At 38.3% G+C, this 23,056-nt stretch overlaps 1 protein-coding gene across 1 annotated transcript in view; it reads left to right on the forward strand.

Moving 5' to 3' along the window:
* LOC141443940 (dynein axonemal intermediate chain 7-like) overlaps positions 1-18,836 on the forward strand; it is a 54,362-nt gene extending 35,526 nt beyond the window's left edge. Inside the window, exons 18-25 of the mRNA XM_074109363.1 lie at positions 4,997-5,153; positions 6,233-6,375; positions 7,937-8,012; positions 9,170-9,323; positions 10,175-10,323; positions 12,690-12,759; positions 13,410-13,511; positions 14,644-18,836. Coding sequence (XP_073965464.1) covers positions 4,997-5,153; positions 6,233-6,375; positions 7,937-8,012; positions 9,170-9,323; positions 10,175-10,323; positions 12,690-12,759; positions 13,410-13,511; positions 14,644-14,781 — 989 coding nt within the window. The 3' untranslated portion in view covers positions 14,782-18,836. The remainder of the gene's footprint in view (positions 1-4,996; positions 5,154-6,232; positions 6,376-7,936; positions 8,013-9,169; positions 9,324-10,174; positions 10,324-12,689; positions 12,760-13,409; positions 13,512-14,643) is intronic.
* Positions 18,837-23,056: the final 4,220 nt, after the last annotated feature.

Here is a 23,056-nt window from a genome sequence, read left to right on the forward strand (position 1 = left end):
CACAATGTGACGCGATTATCGATTATTTTTATTAATCTATCTGTATCGATATAATAATTGTCTGATTCACAAAGCTTGGGCATAACAATAAGTGTTGACAAGGATGTGGATTTAATATTGGGAATTTAATTATGATTACGGGTATACTTTTTGTCGGTTTGGTACCGATATCGGTAACTCCTATTACCCATATAAGACATTTAAAAAAACCGGCCAAGGGCGTTTCGTACCATGCTTAGAGTAGGGTTCTGTAGTCGTTACGAAAAAGTCAAGTAATATTTTTCTAAGGACCTTTCTCTTTTTACCGAATTTTCCAAGTAGGTAAAGTTAGGCTGCTATTTACTTTTTAACCCCCGACGCAAAAAGAGGGGTGTTATAAGTTTGACCGCTATGTGTGTCTGTGTGTGTCTGTCTGTCTGTCTGTGCCACCGTAGCTCTTGAACGGGTGGACCGATTTGAATGTGGTGTTTTTTATTTGATAGCAGGTTTTTAAACTACTAATAATTCTCAAGCAAAGCCATTATGAATTTTAGAGGGGGGGGTCCCCCCTACACTCGATTTTAATGAAAATATGTACTTTAAAGGTGAATATTTCATTTTTTTTATTTTTAAAGACCTATTCAACGGTACCCCACACTGTAAGATTAAACGAGAAAAAAAAAACACCCCCACTTTATGTCTATGGGATATAGCATAAAAAAAAACTACATTTTATTTTACCACTGTCGCGGGTCGGTATAATTGCTACAATATTAATGCAAAATTATTTACTCCTCTCTAGCACTGATATCATACTCACTCGTATGATCTCATAACCTAGTCTAATAAGTTCAATATCTCAAAAACGGCTTAACCGATTTTGATAAAACATGTCTAAGAACCATCGCTAGAAAACCGGCTTTCAAATAAAAAAACCTCATTCAAATCGGTCCACCCGTTTAAAAGCTACGATGCCACAGACAGACAAACACACAGATACATAGACACACAGCGGTCAAACCCCTCTTTTTGCGTGGGGGTTAAAAATAATAATAATTATAATGATAGTCTCTGAGCTAAGCCGCAGACGGACGAACGGACAGACAGGAATAGACTGTAAAGAGTCCGTTTTTGCCATTTTTGGCTTCGGAACCCTAAAACGTAGAAAACAAGCCCAGTGGTCTAGAACTCTGTTAGGTAACTTAAAGTTCAGCAATTGGGACCCATTTAAATTCTTGACCGGCTCGATAATTCCCAATAATTTAAATACATATAGAAATGACGCATTTATTTATATCGTTTGATTATATTGCCGTTTTAAAACTTATCACCCATCGGAATACTCCATCGTTCATTATCAGAATAGGACGAATTTAAATTGCTATCACCACTAAAAGTCAGCCCTAAATATTTCCACCGCGAAATAGTAGATTTAGAACAAAGGCATAAGACGCCTCCTTTTTAACCGACTTCAAAAAAGGAGGAGGTTCTATGTTCCATTGTTTGTATTTTTTTTATGTATATGTTCACCGATTACTCAGTCTATTGTGGACCTATTTTCAAAATTCTTTTTTATTCGAAAGAGTATTCTTCTGAGGTGGTTCCATTGTCACCAAGTCAAGATCTGATGATGGGATCCTGGGGGAATCGAGGGCAAACCTCAAATTTTATAGGCACACCTATGGCGATTTTTGTTATTTTTTTGGAGTCGGTTTTACTTTTTTGTTAAAAATTTCTAGCCGATACGTTGTTCATTCGTGCCATGAAGATATTAAACAGCAACATTGTGAATATAAATATGCACAGATAATACTTATTTATTATTGCTCTTATGTGTCGTAAATTGCATCACCTACTAAAATATATTACATTCTTCTTTATTACGAAGGTTACCTGGAAGAGATCGCTCTGATGCGATAGGCCGCTTAATGCTTACCTTGGAAAATCTCATTATGCTTACCTAGGTTTTCTGTATCTACTAGTTAGTGTTGGTGTTCACTAAAGATTAATTATATTGTATTGTATAAGCAGTCAGTAAAAATGACGGTAAATAAATATGTATGTACAGTCGCTATCAGATATATGCATGCACTCTATTATTAAGGGGATCCCATGCCCCAATGACCTTCGATCTCAATTCCTTAGTTTTCTAATGTTTTTATAGCTTATTATATTAACAACAACGGCTTTAAGCAATATAGTATCCCATATTCACTTCAAAGTTCATTGTTTTCGAGATATTTGGCATCAAAATTGAACAATTTTAGGCCAAAAAACTGGTTTTCTGGCCATAACTTTTGTGTTAATAAGTTTCAAATGAAAACCCTCGACCAGTTTTTAGAGACGTCAGAGACGAACCCAAATATGTAGATTTCGTATATTATTATGTTAGATCTTTCACGTCAAAGAGATACGAAATTAAGTATTATTATTTTTTTAAATCCGGTAGACGAAAATGGAGATAAAAGATTGGAGAACCGATAGCCGTTTGACTTATAATTCTATCTGTAGTGCAAAAGTAGGACACGATTCAAAACTTGTCAAAAATCGATGAAAACCTCGGGTAGCCCCTTAAGTTATTCTATTATTAAAAAACACAAGCTTTGCTAAGCTTACTTTGGGACTAGGTCAATTGGTGTGAATTGTCCCGTGATATTTATTTATTTATTAAATATCTGGTGGCGACTGTACTTTGGCAAAATAAACTAAAAAGGGTTTCAAGGAGATAAAACTTTTTATCGCCGTAACATCACCTCATTTTACATGACATATTGATGTATCTATCTTTATCTGATTGCGCATCTTTATTTAGATACTAGCTTAAGCCGCGACTTCGTCTGCGCGGATCTAGGTTATCGCGCGGTGGCGCCCTCTACCGGGATAAAGGTATCCTATGTTGATCCTTGGGTTCAAAACATCTATATACAAATTTCATCAAAATCGGTTCAGTGGTTTCGACGTGAAAGCGTAACAGACAGACAGACAGACAGACAGACAGAGTTACTTTCGCATTTATAAATTAATATAGTAGGGATATTAGTAGCGATTTTTTTTACATTAGGTATTTACCGCATGCCTGCCAGTGTTTCGTCACTTTACTTAGGGCCAAGTACAGACAGACTGCATTGACTGCTCGTACACTTTTATCGCAGTCAGCCAGCAGAGGGGCTACTGCGAAATTCGAAAATCGAAGTTCGTATCAACCGTCCCTCTCACCCTCGTATTAAAAAATATAAGCGTCAGTGGGACGGCGAGAAAAAAAAAATATATATTAAAAATTGGAATTGAAATAAAAAATACAAAAAGATTCCAAAAAACCATCTTAATTTGATTGCTTAGAAAACGATATCTCTTGTCCGGGTGGCGGTTAGTTCCAATGGAATGCCGAAAAAAGTCTGAGGGCTACGGCATAGATGTCGCTAGCGTCGCTGCTTAAGTGACTAAGTAAGAAACACAAGCAGAGATATGAGGTGCATAGGGAAATTCGTGTCGGTACCGTTGACCATCAGTGGTGTAGCGGTATAGCACGCGGTACGGATTACCGAGGACCTGGGTTCGATTCCCAGTGATGGTCTTATTTTTCTGTTTTTTCTGTGCATCTATATTTCAGTTTGTTTTTTCAGTTACGTTGCTGTTGGATGCAGTGCAGTGTGTCTGTACTGGCTCTTACACCTTTGTCTTACACATACGAGTGTGTATAAACTGAATTCCATGCCAGAGACCTTTTCATAACCAATTTCGCTATGATTTTTTTGCCAGATGTATGGGATGTCAACATGACATTAGTAGCACAAGTTTGCAGGTGGTAGGACCTTGTGCAAGGTCCGCCCGGATTGCTACCACCATCTTGCTCGCTAATCCTGCCGTGAAGCAGCAGTGCTTGCACTGTTGTGTTTCGGCGTGGAGAGTAAGAGAGCCGGTGAAATTACTGGCACTAGAGGTATCCCATCTTAGGCCTCTAGGTTGGCAACGCATCTGCAATAACCCTGGTGTTGCAGATGTTTATGGGCGGTGGTGATCTCTTACCATCAGGAGACCCACTTGCTCGTTTGCCATCCAGTCGAATAAAAAAAAAAAAAAAAACAAAGTACTACTAAAGGTACATGGGTTGCTGATTTGGGATCATTTCGTAACTTGCGAATTTTGTTTGTCGGACGGGGCAGACACGGGGCGAGGGCGTCTCCAGCCTCCAACTCGTCTCTTGTCTTTGAATCGCGACGTTTAGTATGAAAACTGATTCAAGGAGCGCCGTGACTGGGACATAGTAAAATAAAACAAGTATGCACACTCCGACCCTTTAGGAGACTTAACTGCCTACTGCGGCGCGGACGCTTAGGGTTACCCTAAGCCTACCGACAAATAATTTTAGTATGAAAGTTAAATTAAAATTGTCTCATATCTGTGTCTAGAGAAATCAGATTCTTTGCCGCTCTATTATTATTATTATACTAAATTTTAAAATATTATTTATAAATTCGCCGAAGTGGTGATGGCGACTGTGTACATACTACTCATGTTTCCAATACTGTAACTATATTTTTATAGGTAGGTAGGTATCTATTACTTTTTTATGTGTCCTTGCACGAAACTATCACATTACATGTATACTACTAATTACAACTATACCTAATACAAAAAATACGTAAGTGGGCCAAATATTTTTTTTTACCCACACTAATCTGTCCGCGACATTCTTCAAACAATTGCAGATTTTTGTAAGTAAACATGTTTTTTCTGTAATTTAATAGATGGTGTATGTACGGCACCGACGGCAGCGCAGCCTTGACTAAAGAATCCTTCTTAAATTATCAGTGTGTGCGTGCGGCGGGTGCTTGCGTACCGGCGCCAACCGGCGCGCACACATTTAAGCCGCGCGATGTACTTTTGTTCGTAGTGAACCTACTTTGTTCTCTTTTACTATGACTTGGACGCGCTCCGTCACACGTCTCTCCTGTGTGGCTTGCGCCCTAGTTTGCACTGCACTGCAGTTACATTCTACCTTCAACATCTCTTCCAGTGCAACTGCCGAAGCAGCTCCAACCGATGGCTTACCAGGTCCAGTTCAGGGCGCCCGGGCCCCCTCCTCCCGGCGTCACCAGGACTCCAGAGGAGATAGAAGCTGAGATGAAGAAGGTGGAAGCCCAGTATGAGAAGCTGGCGCTCGTGTTTATAGAGTAATTATCTGTTTAAGTATATTTTTTGTATTTTTAGGGTTCCGTACCTCAAAAGGAAAAACGGAACCCTTATAGGATCTTTTTTTGTCCGTCTGTCTGTCTGTCTGTCAAGACCCTTTTTTTCAAGAACCCGTGGAGATATCAAGCTGAAATTCATAACAAATACTCAGGTCTACTGTCCCTTGGACTTGGAGCTATGAAAAAATGTATGGAAAAAAAGTTTTTGGTAAAAATTTCATTTTTCATACAAGCTTCTTTTACTGACTGTACTTTTTGTCGACTATATTGCATAGTCACCCAAACTACATTTGCATACCAAATTTCAAGTCGATGCCATTAACCGTTGAAGAGTTCCGTCCTGCGGAGACAATCCTGGCCGGACTACCAGAATGTCACTACTAGATTATTGTATTGTCACGCAATTTACATAAGTAGGTATGCCAAATTTCAAGTCAATCCGACTACTAAAAGTTGGTCGAATTTAACTTGCAAGATTTGACTACAGACAAACAGACAGACAACGGGTGTGCCCCAAGTCAATCCGACAACTGGAAGTTGGTCGAATTTAACTTGCTAGATTTGACTGCATACAGACAGACAACGGGACAGGTGAAGCGTGTCACACACTAAGCAGATACGATAAGATATCTGTATCTGAACGCATATCTGTCAATATCGCTCCCTATACAATTCAATGAGCTAACACACACAGCGCAGATAACTTATATTTTATCGTGAAGTATCTGTGAGCACCGACATATACCGAAAGATGGCAAAGATATTATCTGCGTATAAATTGATCTGTGTATAATATCTGCCGATATAAATATAGCATAGTATTTTATCTGCAGATAGATACAGGTTGATGTTAGAGCCCCGCTGCACGCGAGTAAATATAGAAGAGATAAACACGAAAACATCCTGTATAAACAATCCGCACCAAAAAACAAGTCTACTCAGTTTGAAGGATTTAGACTGAATGTATCGTCTCGTATATTATCGTATCTGCGTAGTGTGTGACACGCTTGACACTAAATAAAAACTCGTGAATAGTCCATTGATTTTACATCTGTCACCAGGCTGCCAAGAGACGTGATGTGGTCGGAGCCGCCTGTGATCTGCCAGTGGCAGGAGTCCAGGAAGCTGTGGACCAGCAACTACGTCAACGATTATAAGTTCAACGAGGACAAGCTGACCATACAGTTCAGGTCTGGCGTGCTGTGTGAGTATGATACAGGACACGACTTTTAGTATGACTACGGTAATACGGAACTGTATGTTCTTTTCTTTAGAGTCTACATTCATCATCATCATCATGTCAGCCGAAAGACGTCCACTGCTGGACATAGGCCTCCCCCAAGGCTCTCCACTCAGACCGGTGTTGTGCTTTCCGCATCCACCGCGATCCCGCGATCTTAACCAAGTCGTCGCTCCATCTTGTTGGAGGCCTACCGACAGCTCGTCTCCCGGTCCACGGACCCCGAAGCGGTACGGTAGCCCGAAGAATTGCGAAACTAAAGTGGCAGTGGGCGGGGCACATTGCTCGCAGGACTGATGGCCGATGGGGCCAGAAGGTTCTCGAATGGAGTCTACATTATATACTTATATTTATATACTACTATTTCCTGCTTCGCCTCAGGAATGGAATCTTCTTCAGTGAAAACTCAGAATATTTTTTAAACGGTGTATTTTATAAAGAAATAAATGGCCAAGAATAAGGAATCGTTTACAAGTTGCTTGGCTGACGGTAGGATGACAAGTAAAAAGTGCATAAGATTATGTACGGAGGCGAATAAGTGCCTGCGTTTAAAATAGAGCAAAAGCTCCACCACCAGTTGCATGGTGTCGAAGTGAAGGCAGGAGCCGGAACAACTACAGCTACGGCTGCGGCTAGTTCTGGTACTGCTTTCTCTTCTGTTACAGCTATGTCTACCTCTACAGTATGACTATGTTTGCAGGTGTTAGGACCTTGTGCAACGTCCGCCCGGATTGCTACCACCATCTTGCTCGCTAATCCTGCCGTGAAGCAGCAGTGCTTGCATTGTGTTTCGGCGTGGAGAGTAAGACAGCCGGTTAAATAACTGGCACTTGAGGTATCCCATCTTAGGCCTCTAGGTTGGCAACGCATCTACAATCCCCCTGGTGTTGCAGGTGTCTATGGGCGATGGTGATCTCTTACCATCAGGAGACCCACTTGCTCGTTTGTCATCCAGTCAAATAAAAATAAAAAAACCTGACCAGTTGTCAGTCTAACAACTGGTAGCATGGTGTACGGTTGTGTCACTCTGAAGATGAGCTCTGGTTGAGTTTGAAACGCGTCAGTGTAGTGTGGTGGTGGTGATAGATGGGTTTGTGTGATTTGTGTGTGTTCTTACAGTGTGGAGGCGGAGGAACTGCATGAACACGCATATTTTGCATAAGCTTAGCTATCTTAAGGTCGCGGGAGAGCAAGGAAATTCTTTTAGTTCATTGTTATTTTGTGTTTTTGTGCGTTAAAATGCCGAAGATTATCCATAGCCTTGGAAGGAAAATAATTCACAATGTATAAAAGTATTTGTCATAGAAAAAGTCTGAGGGATTAGAAAATATTCCTTTGAATAACACCTCCGACACCGTTGTCAATTTGACTGGTAGGTACCGTATAGTAAGCGTAAAGAATGTTGCAATATAAAACGTAGAAGTGCTGCCCTCGCGTCAGGTTTTTTATATTCCTGGTCAGCCTTTAGTTGGGTAGGTACTTTTTAGCACCTTGTATATAAATCCCTTTTATTTTTTTATTGCAGGGCCCATTGGAATAGCGACACTGAGGTACAGCAACTTGCCGTACCAGGGTTGGGATTTGCGGCCTGATCCCAATGGGTGAGACAACGTCACCGTATTTTGGTCAAAACTCTTCCTCCTTTTTCTTTTCGTTTCCTTAATTTCTTGTCACTCTCCTCTCAGTGGTCCTTCTTGTATTTTTTTCGGTATAACTAACATTTAATTGGAGAAAAATGTAAAAATGCCACTGTGTCCGTCTGTCCGTCCGCGGCTAAGCTCAGAGACCGTTAGTTAATACTAGAAAAGCCAGAGAGTCCAGCCACTAGTCCAGCAATCCCTGTTCTGGCCGTGGTTTGTATAGTGCTTTTCTCAAATGTGAGGAAATATTTTATCCATCCATGCATCCATCCATCCATCCATCCATGCATCACATAGCATCATCATCATCATTCCAGCCTATATACGTCCCACTGCTGGGCACAGGCCTCCTCTCAGAACAAGAGGGCTTGGGCCATAGTTCCCACGCGGGCCAGTGCGGATTGGGAACTTCGCACGCACCATTGAATCGCTTTGCAGGTTTGTGCAGGTTTCCTCACAATGTTTTCCTTCACCGCAAAGCTCATGGTAAATTTCAAATGTAATTCCGCACATGAATTTCGAAAAACTCAAAGGTGCGAGCCGGGGTTCGAACCCACGACCCTCTGCTTGAGAGGCGATAGGTTAAACCACTAGGCCACCACGGCTTGTAATTTTTCCTTTGTCAGTTTAATGTCAGTAAGCAAATTTAAAAAGTTAGAGCAGCGGACAAAAATGGATTTTCATACATACTTCATGGCCTAGGCCAAGAAGTAAATGAAAAAAATAAACTAACTGAATTTCGTTCTTATTGTATGCCTACTAACACATGTATATGGACTACTTATGTCTGAAATAAAAATTTATTATTATTATTATGAATGTAGGGAGCCATCAATGAGAAACTTCATGTCTCCATTTCGTGACATTAACGCATACATTTCCGATCATGCAATATACCACGCCAAGTTTCTTGCCGGATTCTTCTCAACAGAGGTTTTTCCGCACCGGTGGTAGATTTTTTTTTATATTCATAAGTGCTTGTTATAGCCTAAATTGAATAAAGTTATTTTGACTTTGACTTCGACTTTCATGTTTGAGAAACCGAATTTTACATGGACGGAGTCGCGGACCACAGCTAGTACTTCATTCTTCTGCCATTCATACTTTCTGGTCGTCAGCAAAGGCGTGCTGATCACGGTGACGGGCGCATGCGTGACCGTCACGTGGGTCTGCGTCGGCAACTCGGTCGCGCTCAGATGGATCGCGAACGCGACCACGTCCGCGCTGCGGGAGCACTTCAACAAGAAGTATAGCGTCAAACGAATGGCCCAGGTATCTAGTATCGGCGATACTTATGTTCTGCTACCGTAAACTCAGGTTTCTATAGACCGAAGCTTTCATCAATAGTCCAAACGGACTTTTGAACATTTCGAACAATTACAGAACTGCTAATGTTTAGGAGGTTCATCGTGCATTTTCTATTGGATCAGGCTGAGATGAACCTCCTAGATGACGTTAGCAGATCCGTAATTGTTCGAAATATTAAAAAGTCCGTTTGGACTATTGATGAATGCTAGGACTAAAGAAACCTGAGTTTACGGTATTTAATATTCAGCAGAAGTAGATTCGGCGATAAGAGTGTTCTGCTGTTTAATATTCTGAGAAATGACTATTATTCGAACTGATAATTATGAAAAGTTATGATTATGCAAAAGTAGCATTCGGCTAAAAAAAATTATAAGATACCTGTTATGCAGGTGGTAGGACCTTGTGCAAGGTCCGCCCGGATTGCTACCACCATCTTGCTCGCTAATCCTGCCGTGAAGCAGCAGTGCTTGCACTGTTGTGTTTCGGTGTGGAGAGTAAGACAGCCGGTGAAATCACTGGCACTTGAGGTATCCCATCTTAGGCCTCTAGGTTGGCAACGCATCTGCAATACCCCTGGTGTTGCAGGTGTTTATGGGCGGTGGTGATCTCTTACCATCAGGAGACCCACTTGCTCGTTTGCCATCCAGTCGAATAAAAAAAAAAAAAAAAAAATGCCAAGTGTATTTCGGAGAATCGATATTATGCAAGATAAAGGGAACCCCTTCTATACCTATATATGCGACCAAAAACTGATGGCGGCTGAAACACTCATAAAACTTTCCTAATATGGTTGTCTTGTTTTTTTTTTCCTTCAGATAATGCGAGAGGCGTCATGCGACTTCTTCCCCGACTTCGACGGGCACAGTCACGTGGAGGGCACGTGCCCGAAGGAGTGGGTGGCGGAGCGACACAATTACCACGCCATGGCGTTCATGTCGAGAGCTTATAACTTTCAGTGGAGCAGGTACACTCAAGGACTAATGAGGGCTATCGCGAATGAATTCGCCGCTAGAGGCGCTAGTGTAGCGTGATGTCTCCGAAATGTCAAATCTCATAGTTTTTGGGTGAGCTACGCGGGTTTATTTACAATTAGAATAATTTTGTGAATATTTTGCAATATCTGAAATTAATTATGGTAAATATGCGTTCCGGGGCAATGAATGTCTGTGTTTTGAGACAGTTTTGTCTTTCGGAAACCTTTGTCCTCCCTTTTTTCCGAACGAAACGGGGACTTTGCAACACTGTGGCATGCTCGATATTTTTATACTACGGTTTAAAGGTGTATTAAATATGACTTTAATCTAAACTTTGTATTCACGCCCGTAATAACAGACTTTGAAAGCCATACTTAAAAACCTCACGCAACAGTGCGCCATCTAGTGAGACAAAAAACGATAGCCCTCATTCACGAGTCACCATGGAAACTTTTCAAAGGAAAAGTCATTACGATTTTCATTGTTGACTAGGTTATGCCCGCGACTTCGTCTGCGCGGATCTAGGTTATCGCGCGGTGGCGCCCTCTACCAGAATAAAAGGTATCCTGTGTTGATCCTTGGGGTTAAAACTACCTATTATACCAAATTTTATCAAAATCGGGTCAGTGGTTTCGACGTGAACGCGTAACAGACAGACAGAGTTACTTTCGCATTTGTATTATTATAAAGTATAGTAGGGATTAATGCGATGTCACTATGGCGTTTACTGTGAAATGGTTCCTAGTGGCTCATAAATCAAAGTCCTTGACCGTACCATCACCATACCATATCACCAGGGATCGGATGGATTAGCGTCATTGTACAGTCAATCAAATTGATTCTTAGGCCACCACCATCACATTTTCCCCTTCTCATGCTCTAATAGTAGGTCAATATAGCCTTACGAGGCGGGAGTAAAGTGAGTACTTTAGTCCCTAGGGAGTAAAAGTAATTAAGTTTTTAATTTACTTCGAGTGACTTAGATAAACTCAAAAAGCCAGTGCTTAGTTTTTGACATAAAATAAGATTGTGTGGACCATTTTTATGACGAAAATGTTACGTTCTTAGTATACGTGGTCTTAGTTCTATGCTTTTTCCGCATAGAAGGTGGCACCGTTCTATTTATTCCAGTTTGTGTATGGACCATTTCGCCGATGCGATTTGTTATATCTGTGTTTGGTTGGAAAAAAATACTTATCGCGAAAACTTTGAAATTTTTGCAGAGCGTAAATCATAAACGATTAATGACTATTTTTTTCTCGCAATTAGACATTAGGCCTCCCCCATAGACCTCCAGTTGCTTCGGTTGGAAGCGGTTTGCATCTACCGTGAACCCGCGACTTAAACCAGGTCGTCCGTCCATCTCGTTGGTGGACGTCCTAGGCTGCGCAGTGTGGATAAACATTAACTATCATAACAAGTATCACAGACAAATAAAATAATGTACTATGATAAGGTTCCATGGTGGCCCAGGAATCGGAATTGATTGACTTTACGCAATCCATAATGGGCATGACTCCAAAATTAGTTGATAAGTTAATGAATAAAATAATTTGTAGAAGTACCTAATTATATTAACATATGACAAAGAATAAATTACCTACATAAAAAAATACATCCAATTAAAGAAAATAGATGTAATTATATTACCTTATGTAGGTATGTACTTTAAAATGTGTTGCCAGTTCATTTTTTTATTTACCGCCATTCCATAAATAAATGTTTAATGTTAAATTAATCTAAATATACCATATTAGTTCATCGGAACACAACAATAATAATGTTCTAAGTATTGTACTTGATTAATATTACTTTTATTCTTTCTTCTTTTAAAATTGATGGGGAATTATTATTATTATTATAAAACTTCACAATAACATTATTAATGTTTGGTCAAACATGCTCGGAAATGTATATATAATATAAATATATATATTCTCATTGATGGCTCCCTACATTACTTCTTGGCCTAGGCCATAAGAAATGTACTTACCTATGAAAATCCATTTTTGTCCGCTGCTCTAACTTTTTAAATTTGCTTACTGACATTAAACTGACAAAGGAAAAATTACAAACAGCCAACCACCACTAGACTGTAAGCATTTGCAATATTGCGATGCGATGCATGGATGGATGGATGCATGGATGGATGCATGAATGGATGGATGGATGGATGGACAGATGGATGAAATATTTCCTCACATTTTTTGAGAAAAGCACTACACAAACCTCGGCCAGAACAGGGATTGCTGGGCTCGTTTTATCCGGTCTCGTCTACGACTCGGCCGTCTACCCCAAACTCGTCCATCATTCCCTTACTTCATGGCCTCTGCAGTAATGTACTATTATCTCACAGATGGAATGCGACAGCTGGCAGCAGAAATGTAATCATGCAGCTTAGAGAAGCGGTCGATAAGAAGCGAGAGGTGAACAGATTCTTTCTTACCACCTTTCAGTTAATGTGAAATTGACCAATTTTTACAAGCTTAATTAATTTATTTGGGTCAAATCCTGTAAGCTATTTTGACCAACTTCCAGTAGTCAGATTGACTTGAAGTTTGGAATACTTATGTAAATTATTATTATTATCAGTCCGTCTGTCACCAGTCTGTATCTCATGAACCGTGGACCGTGGTATATATAAGATAGAAACTACGAGTAGACAGTTGAAATTTTCACAGATTATGTATTTCTGTTGCCGCTATAACAATAAATATACTAAAAACAGAATAAAATAAAAATTTAAGGGGGCTCCCATACAACAAACGTAATTTTTTTCCGTTTTTTGCTCGATATTAATAACGGAAACAGCTATAAATGAAATGTTCATAAAATATTTAGTCGTATATTAAATTGAAAATAAATAATTAAAATAAAATAATTATTTAAGAGGGGCTCCCATACAACAAACGTGTTTTTTTTTTTGCTAATATCTAATGTTGTATAGATAATGGTACGGAACCCTTCGTGCGCGAGCTCGACTCGCACTTGGCCCTTTTTTTGTTACATATACGCCTTTTGTCTTAGGAGGGCGGTATTGTAGTAGGTAACACTCACAGACGGAATTGTATTTCAGGCGAAATTGAACCTTCTCATCGCTTCACCACAAAGGGCCACGATCCTAAAATGCAATGAACTCAGCACAGAACTGTCCATGGAACCTATGGTGGGACTTGGGGTAAGTTGGACATTTGTTCCTGTGTAAATGGAAGTTTGAACGAGCTATACAATATATAGGGTTGCCAACCGTACTCGACAATAGAGTATTGTACTGTGGGAACTGTAACTAGGTGAGAGCTTAGGTACTGGGGACCAACGCGCGTGACTTTAAACTCAGTTCAAAATAAACAACTTCTTCAATCATTTGGATTTATTTCAGAACTTAAAAAATACATTTACATAGCATAGCACCAGCCGCTTAGGCTATCGGGAGCAATCTGCCCTCCAGCATGTATACCGCTGTCAATCTGTTTTAAAGTTATATTCTAGAAACACAATATAAAAAAACCTATCCCTTTATACAAAATTAGGTTAATCTAACCTGCCAGGTGGTCATTTTTACCACCTGCCAGCGGTATACAGCCTAATTCCTACAGTACACTTCGTGTAGGCGTACCTACTCTATAATCTTTAACACTGAGCTATAACCTAACCAACAAAATGTTGGAAAAGGTTGGGTAGAATTCTTTTCTTATTGTAGTTATGAAAAACCGGGCAAGAGGGTTCCGTTTCTTTCTTTTTAACCCCCGACGCAGAGGGCTGTTATAAGTTTGACCGCTATGTGTGTTTGTCTGTGGCACCGTAGCTCTTAAACGGGTGAACCGATTTGAATGCGGTTTTTTTATTTGAAAGCAGGATTTCTAGCGACGGTTCTTAGACATACCTATGTTTCACCAAAGTCGGTCTAGCCGTTTTTGAGATATTGAACTTTGAATTGACAAAGTCGGGGGTTTTCCAATCTTTGTTGATTAGGTTATGTTAACATTTAGTTTACGTAAGCTGTAAGCTTTTAAACAAGATCCTATCAAATGAATATGTCGCTAAAGTCGAACTTTCAAGTTGACGAAAACGGCGTAAAGTTAAAAGTTGACAGTTTTATGAAGATTTTCCCCTACCGTTAATATGGAATAAAACGTCACAAAACTGACAATATTTAACTTTTCCTTAACTATGCCGTTGCTAGGTACATGTTTTAGTGAAAATGCCCGTAGACACGTCTATTGGCATTATTGTTTTGTGACATGCAAACCATTATCAACTTCAGGGTGGCAGACCACGTATTTGGCTGATGGTACATTTTTGTCTTCCAGTTCTATCCGGACCTGTTCACACTGAACATGTCTTACGGCTCGGTGGACGCGCGCCGCGCGACGTTCGACATGAAGTTCCGGCTGGTAGAAACGGTCTTCAACATGCTGCAGGAACTCAAACTCTCCAGCTATTCATAAACCTGCATGATGTTCAAAACTGCAGTACCCGGAGATGAAGATTGCACATCAGTCTTCGGAAAAACTTAATGAGGGCTATCGCGTATGAATTCGCCGCTAGAGGCGCTAGTGTAGCGTGAGGTCTCCGAAATGTCAAATCTCATAGTTTTTGGTGAGCTACGCGGGTTTATTTATAATTAGAATAATTTTGTGAATATTTTGCATTACCTGAAATTAATTATGGCAATTATGCGTTACGGAGCAATGAATGTCGTGTTTTGAGACAGTTTTCTTTCGGAGATTTTTGTCCTCCCTTTTTTTCGAACAAAACGGGACTACGCAACATTGTGGTTGCTCGATATTTTTATGGTACGGTTTAAGGTGTATTAAATATGATTTTAATCTAAAATTTGTTTTCACGCCCGTAATAACAGGCTTAGAAAGCCACACTCAAAAACCTCACGCAACAGCGGCGCCATCTAGAAAGACAAAAAACGATAGCCCTCATTGGCTGTTCACGACGATTTCCGAACACTGGCGACCGTCCATGAATCATCGTATTTATTAAGTGACGTTTTATATCAAATAAATACTGCACCTTTATGGACTTTAGCTTACGTCAAATTAACGACATGTAAACTTCGGATATCTATAGAGCTGTTGCCACTACTAGAAAAAGGATAGTTCCCTCTTTTTCCTAAAGATGCCATCGTACAATTTAAAGTTTTGGGGGGTTTCAACAACTATTTATTATATATTTTCATCTAAATGCGTCCGTATTCTATTGTACCTGTACGACTGACAAACGTCACATAAGTAGTGTGTGACAACGCTCTACGAAGCCGAAATTAGCCGAGTCTCTTTCCAAAGACCGATGTGCAATCTATGGCCGGGTACTGAAGACCCTACGCTAGCTGCGGGGCTACTACGAAAATCTAAGTTCGTATCGTACCGTCCCTCTCAGTCTCGTATTAAATATAAGCGTCAGCGAGACGGCTAGATAGGTATAGTATAGTAAGATAGGTATGATAGGAACTTCGAATTTCGTAGTAGCCTTCCTGGCATTTCATAGAAACCCACATTAGAAAAACATCTCTCGACGCATACTGTCTAATACGCAAAATATGCAGTTCACCCTACAATCAGAATATCCAATATGCAAAATCTTTAACACGCAGGATGTCCAACAATCAGGGAGACAAGAACGTCCAATTTTAAACGCAGAATGACCACTGCGTTGAACGTCCATTATGCAGAATGTCCGCAAAATGCACACAGCTGTACGCAAATGACGCTAAATATCTTGGATGAAACGACTATTGGTCATACAGCGTTCTGGACAAAATGCGTCATAAATTAACTATTGGACAAGATGCGTATTGGACATATCCATTCTTGGACTAAACGATTATTGGACGGAATGCAAATTGGATATAGGTACAGCGTTCTGGAGAAAATAACTAATAAACAAAATGCGTCATAAAATATCCTTGCACTAAAATAATCTAAAATCTATTTATACACATAATTACATAAAAATCACGGCTGTATTCCCAAATGGGGTAGGCAGAGCACACGAAACGTTACCGCTTCGGAGCCACTTTTAGCAATTTTAGGTTTAAAGTTTGACAAAAACGGTACAATAGTGACAGGTTGCTAGCCTGTCGCCTACGGTATACCTTAACCCGATGAACGCCCTGCGTGCCACCGCCACAGTGGCGCGTACGTACTCGTGATTAGTAAATTTTTGTTACTAGTTTCGATCACCCTTTAACATAGGGTACTAGTCCAAAATTACCCAAAAAAGTCGTTGGTCGCGCGACGGGTTAACCTATATCCTCAGTCGCCTCTTACGACATCCACGGAAGAAATGAAGAGGTGTAATTCTAACCCGACACCACACTGGTGGTGGTACATTCTATTTATGGGTGACCACAATTCATTTTAGCAAAAGGTAGCCAGTTTTTGAACGGTGGCCAGTAACAGGGATAACGACTGGGTTAAAAATATATCATTCTATTTAGTCCGACAGTTGGATTATGGAAAATATGGGACACGTATTTTTTGTTTAATCAAATTATTAAAAATCGGCAAAGTTATAGTTATAGATCATCAAACTTTCGGAGTGGGGGCTTGTGAAGTCACTATTAGGTAAAAATCGTACCATATAGTGAGTTCACTCGAAACTTCTAAGCACTGTATCGTCGTCATTTTTTGTTTATCAAATTAAAGAAAAAATACGTGTACAATATTTTTTAATTATCTCTGACAGACTAAACAGTTATTTTTAGTCGTCTAGCCTATTGACGCCTTATACTATAAATTAATAGGTAATATATTCATATATAGTGGCCAGTAATTGACGATTTACCCTATTACATAATGCGTATTAGATAGTATGCGTTTAGAAGGAAAAACGCTTAAGTATATGCTTTTTAGGCACTGAATACGCTTGCGAAAAACGAATCGTTCTCATCATATTAATTATAAGCATTCATTTTGTAAACGACAAATCAAAGGTTTTTAGTGAAATAATACACATATTACAATAAACAAATTCTCTATTCATTTATTTTCACGGATAAAAAAAAACTATAAACTACTAACAGAGTAAAAAAAGAACCTCTCCGCTATGTGATATACAACGTACAAAAGAAATGTCGTCGTAGCAAATTACGTTAAAACTTTGTGGTACTCGCTTCTCGACAGAGACGGAGCGATGCGTTGGAAAGAGACGTAGCTATCGCTTTGACTGTTGCGAAAATATTGCTGAGTTTTGTCAGTTATAAATAGGGAATATTACTGAAATTTTCTGCCGCCAGAGTGCAGCACTAACACAAAACCGTTAGCAGTTTTTTTGAGTATCTTAAATGCCATAATACTATTATTTCGATTAAATGTTTGGCAATATAGCTTTATCGTTTCTAACGATGTAAATATCATGTTATTTTGTTACTAATAAATATCGTCACTACTTTGAAAAAATCTCGTATCTCAAATCAATACGTCAACAAAATTGAACCTTGACCCAATGGTCATAAAGTGCACTCAGAAAAGTTATCCATTTTGAGATACGAGTTTTTTTAAGTAGTGACGATATATCATGGTTTCTATGGCACTTGTCCCACCGCCGACGATGAGCGAGTAGAGCGAGTAACTAGAAACGAGTGGGCGAGCAGCGAGAAGCGAGTGTTCGCGTGCGACGGGCGATTACTCGCTCCACTCGACTCGCTCGTGCGGGGCGCCCGCCAAGCTGACATCGCTGAGCGAGTATCTATAGCTCAGCGAGTTTTATAGCTCTTGTCGCTGCGACAAAAGATGTAAGAGCGAGTTCTCGCCGACAGTGTGAACAGCCAGCGATCAACTATTAATATGTCTCTTTTACTCACACAGGATCTTATATCTTTTGTTCGTTTCTTGAGCGAGAAAATAGTCGATAGCCAATCGTTTCCTCACTGGCGGTGAGACAAGTGCCTAAAGCTCATATATACATACCCTTTGGTCATGATCTGTCATGGCGACAAAATATAATGAGAACTGACGTTGTCATGGAGGTTTGCGCTAGTGTCGCCCTGGGCAGAGCCTAAGGGGCAGAGCTTTGCCTCATACGCCCTATTGCAACGCCATGGTAATGAAATGGAACGACCATAAGATTGAAGCTTTATAAAATAACTTATTACAATTTTAGTCTTTACATGTATGTCTGTATTTGTTTAACAAATCAAAGTTAATAGTTTAATGTTGGATTTAATTCTTAAAATCAAGCGCGTCTCGTAGCAGCCGGCGTGGCGTGTTTTCCAGAAGAGCAACGGATTAGCCCGAAACAGGTCGAGCTAAACTCGATTTAAGGTTGGAGTTACACGGGTTTATTTCACGATAAGTTAGGAACGGTCGACTAGTTTCGAACTTTTCTGAAGATCGTTTTCATAGGAGACTGCGTTTAGTAATTTTATCAAATATTGTTACTTTTGCGGTATAGGTACCTGAGGTTTCACTATAAGAAATCTACGCAAAACACTAAAATACATTTTATTAGAGATAGCTACATCTCTCCTGTACGTCTATGCTTAAAGCCCATATCAAGAGAATTTGTCTTGTCGCGTTGTCTCTCTTTTACCTCATAAATATAAAGAGACGACGCAGCAAGCCATATTCTCTGTCTTCAAAATGGTCTAACTTACACCACCAGAAGCAAACTAATAGAGTGGTGTAATAGAACAGTGAGCTTAAAGATCCATTGCATAAAAGATTAATTAGTTGTAATTTAAATTGTGTATCTGAGTAGTGCAGTTAGACTAAATTGGATGAAAACGTCGAGAAGCAAGTAAAAGGCTGTGACGCAAACTTGGCAGTTGATTTTTTATAATAATATATACAATTTATAAATTACGTTTACAATTAGAGCAAAATATCTCAATGCTTCCAATAAAATACGAAGGCTCGATCATTTTTGGTGAATTTCATTAATGGTATGGCATAGAGCGTCCAGCCGGCCATACGTTTGACAATGTGAGTCACAGTGCAAGCTTATGTAAATCGCCACTTGTGGGTGGAAGCTAAACCGAAAGTAGATTCGAATCAAATAATTTTTGTAATTTTTTATAATGACCAATACATTCGATATTTAAAGCAAAACATTGAGTTATTTCTACAAAATATTGCGCAAAGTTACTACTTAAATGGACTCTTTTTGTCTAAAATTTTCGAGTCATTTCTTTATTGAGAAAAAAGTTTTTTTTTTTACATTAATTCAAGCTAGTCACATTAGGTTTTAACAAATGGCGTAATGTGATTTTGCCAGAGGACCAACTTTTTAGAAGCGAATTCAAAAATAATTATCGCTCTGAATTAATAGTAAATAAAAAGTCGGGCCTCGAGTTTTTTTTAATCCACGAACTTTTACGGAGTGAAAACATATATCCTCCATAGTTCAAAATTCAATGGATATTTTTTTTATATATTTTATATTAACCCAGTGCTATGACATATCTCTATGATATAAGCGACTTTAAATTAAAAAAACTAAATCTAAAGTTACCTGTTTTTATCTCTTAATATTTACACAAATAAATGAATAAATGATTTAAAAATGTTTTCAAATATATCGCAAGTTTTTTTTTTCATTCTATTCTGTACATACAAATACGACCCAAGGAACCAATTTTTTAGGTTTTTTTTTCGTAAAATAAAATAAGATACATATTTTCGCGTAATAAAGTCACTAATTATTAATAAAAACATATATTAGTTTAATTTTGCTACGTAGTAGAAATAATTAACCAAATGTATTTTTTTCATAATAATAATTTGATACATCAATCAAACCGGTTTTTTGTATCAAAATCGATGGGACTATACTCTATTATTTTTGATCTTTAAAAAAAACAGATAATAACAAGACAAATTGTCTTTCCAGTTCAAAATAATAGAATATAGACATTTTCGATACATTCTGAGCCCTTACGTAAAATATTGAGTTGGTATCTTTTATACACTAGATATATGGAAAATTATATGTTCGTAATTATATGACTCGAAGTGACTTCAACTTTATATAAACAGGAAAATCTTTTTTTCACATATTATGTATGACACGTAACCAGAGGCGGTACTGTCTAACGATTCACCATCTATTTCTATCCCGTGTGACAGAGAGAAGCGGTGAAAATGATTGTCATTACGTACGTTAGAAAATAAAGCATCGAGTTTTGATGACACTGCTCAAATATTACTGGCTCGCTTTTGTTACAGTGAACAACAGAGCTCGGTTTTAAATATATGACGTACACTGGACAAGACAATGCCACTAATTCAGACACGATAGGTCAGTTTCTGAAAACATCCAGAGCAAATATCAATTCCCATAATATCCACAAAACATCCATTCACCAAAACATGCATACTAGATCCGTTTGGAAACTAATGTGATATCGGACGGTCGTAGTGGATGTTTTGAGCAACGGATGTTTAAAAAGCCGGTTTATTGAGAAACTCGTCTTAAAATGACAGATATTTTCGAGAAGGAATATTTTGAACAAATTGGATGTTCCAATAACCGCATCTTTCATGTAAAAATCACGTTAAAGCTTTAAAAAAAGTATCCAGTTTTACGGCGTTTCTTATTCATCAGTGAGTGAAATTGTCTTTGAAAATGCCATTACCTTTTACATAAAATCATAAACACTAGTTATGTAATACATACATAAAGTTACATAATATACATAAATGATAGAGCTCGGAAAAGGTGAGCGGTTTTCAGTTTGCATAAGATGGACATACCCATTTAACGGTAGTTGTCTCATGTGTAATTTAATGAAATTACCTACACAACTTCGTTACTATAATGATAGTAACGAAATTATTTTATTTTAGACTACTTTTCTACTGCGAGCTTGAATTCGCGATTAAAACGAGCACAACTGAATTAGAATATACGGGATGCGTTTGGTTTTTCACAGCTCCGTTGCAGCCCCCTTAAGTGGGAAGTCAGTTTTAATTAGTCAGCACTAGTTTTGCAATGCATTGTAATTTTAGTTTAATCATAATAAAGTTTTCTTTCGTTTTAAATATTAATTGTCAGGGTGTATCCATATTACTATCTACACATGACAGTTATGACAGCTCACCTTTTTCGAGCTCTGTAAATGATAAATTGTGATTAAAACATACAATAATTAGAGAAAATTACAGTTGTCAAGATAATTGATGCATTCCACGATGCAAACCAGCAGGAATCACATGATGGTAAGTAATGTCTACCATTGGTAGCGGCAATACCCAATCCAATGTCAAAAAACGATCAAATCATTTTAAATATATTTTTAACACGATATTTAGTCACTAATTGCATTTCGAAGCGATTTTAATTCCAGTTTCCAAAAATATCCGTTCTGAAAACATCCACAATATGTATATGCATTTGAAAATAAATTGAACTAAGAACGGATATTTTTAACAGCAAATATTTTCAAGCAAACTGATGTTTTTGGAAACGAATGTTTTATATAATAGTCGACCAAGTAATTTGTCATTTCATAAAAATATGTCTGATGATCCTAGACGTTTTAGGGTATATTGTATTCCAATCCAATTTATGACAAGCGTAAACGTAGACGGCATTAACCCGACCATAGACATTTAGTGATGTGAAAACCTAGAACCTATTGCAGAATAATTAATCAGTTCAGTAAATCTATTATTTATTAATTGAATAGATCAACGTATTTTTGTCTATTTTATTATTAACAATACTTGATTTAACTCCAAAGACTGTTTATTCAATTATAAAAGCAGTAACAATTTTTTTTTAATTTTAAGGAAAGTAAATAAAAATCGCTTATTCATCCGCGAATTTCGATTTTTAAAATGTCAATTTTTCCACCATCTCTACGCTACTCTATGCTACTACAGATTATACACATGTTTCAATCAAGAAATAACGTCAGATTTTGACGAAGATTTTTCAAATGAAAAAATAAATATTGAAATCAAGTTAATTTTGGTGAAAAAAGTGATCAGACATCTAGTTAAAAGAGACGAATTATAGATAAATATGTTATTAATTCGATCCAGTGGGTGTTTAAACAAGAATTTTGATGAAATCGGTTTGTTTACACTTTTAATAAATTGGATAGGCATAACGTATAGTACATGTTTTGAACCACACATATTTTTAGGGTAACCTTTGTGCCTGGATAAAAACAACAGTGACATGCCAATAACTAGTGACGATCTAGTTTCTCTATTACCATTCAACCATTAAGGTTATTACATACATTTCGTTGATTTTCATATCATTGAGAACATTTGACATACGTTACGGTCTGCGTACTTCAATATTACTAATAGCGTTCCGCCATTTTGGATGACACGATTATACAGAGCGTCTTAAAACAGTCCGTTTCAGATTCTAGAATATTTCGGCAGGGTTTGGATAGTTTGACCGATATTACCTGTAAAAGTTTTTAATCTAATTGTCAACCATATTTAAAAAACGGCCAAGAGCGAGTCGGATTCCCGCACCGCGGATTCCGTACAAATGTAAAGGTATTTATGAATATCCAGTCCAAATTTCATAGTTCTAGGTCAACGGAAAATACCCTACAAATTTTGATTCCCTCGGTTGTCGAAATATACGTTTTTTGCGGCATAAAGGGCCGATCTTTTTTTTTTTGGTTAACTTAGAATATTGTTTTTTTTTCACAGCTTCAAGGAACGGGACTTCAAGGGACTTCTGTATATATATGGTTTTAATTTTAACTCGATACCTCCACGCGTTCCCGAGATAAAGGGTCTT

This window comes from Choristoneura fumiferana, chromosome 28 (genome assembly GCF_025370935.1).
Source record: "Choristoneura fumiferana chromosome 28, NRCan_CFum_1, whole genome shotgun sequence".
Taxonomy (NCBI): Eukaryota; Metazoa; Arthropoda; class Insecta; order Lepidoptera; family Tortricidae; genus Choristoneura; species Choristoneura fumiferana.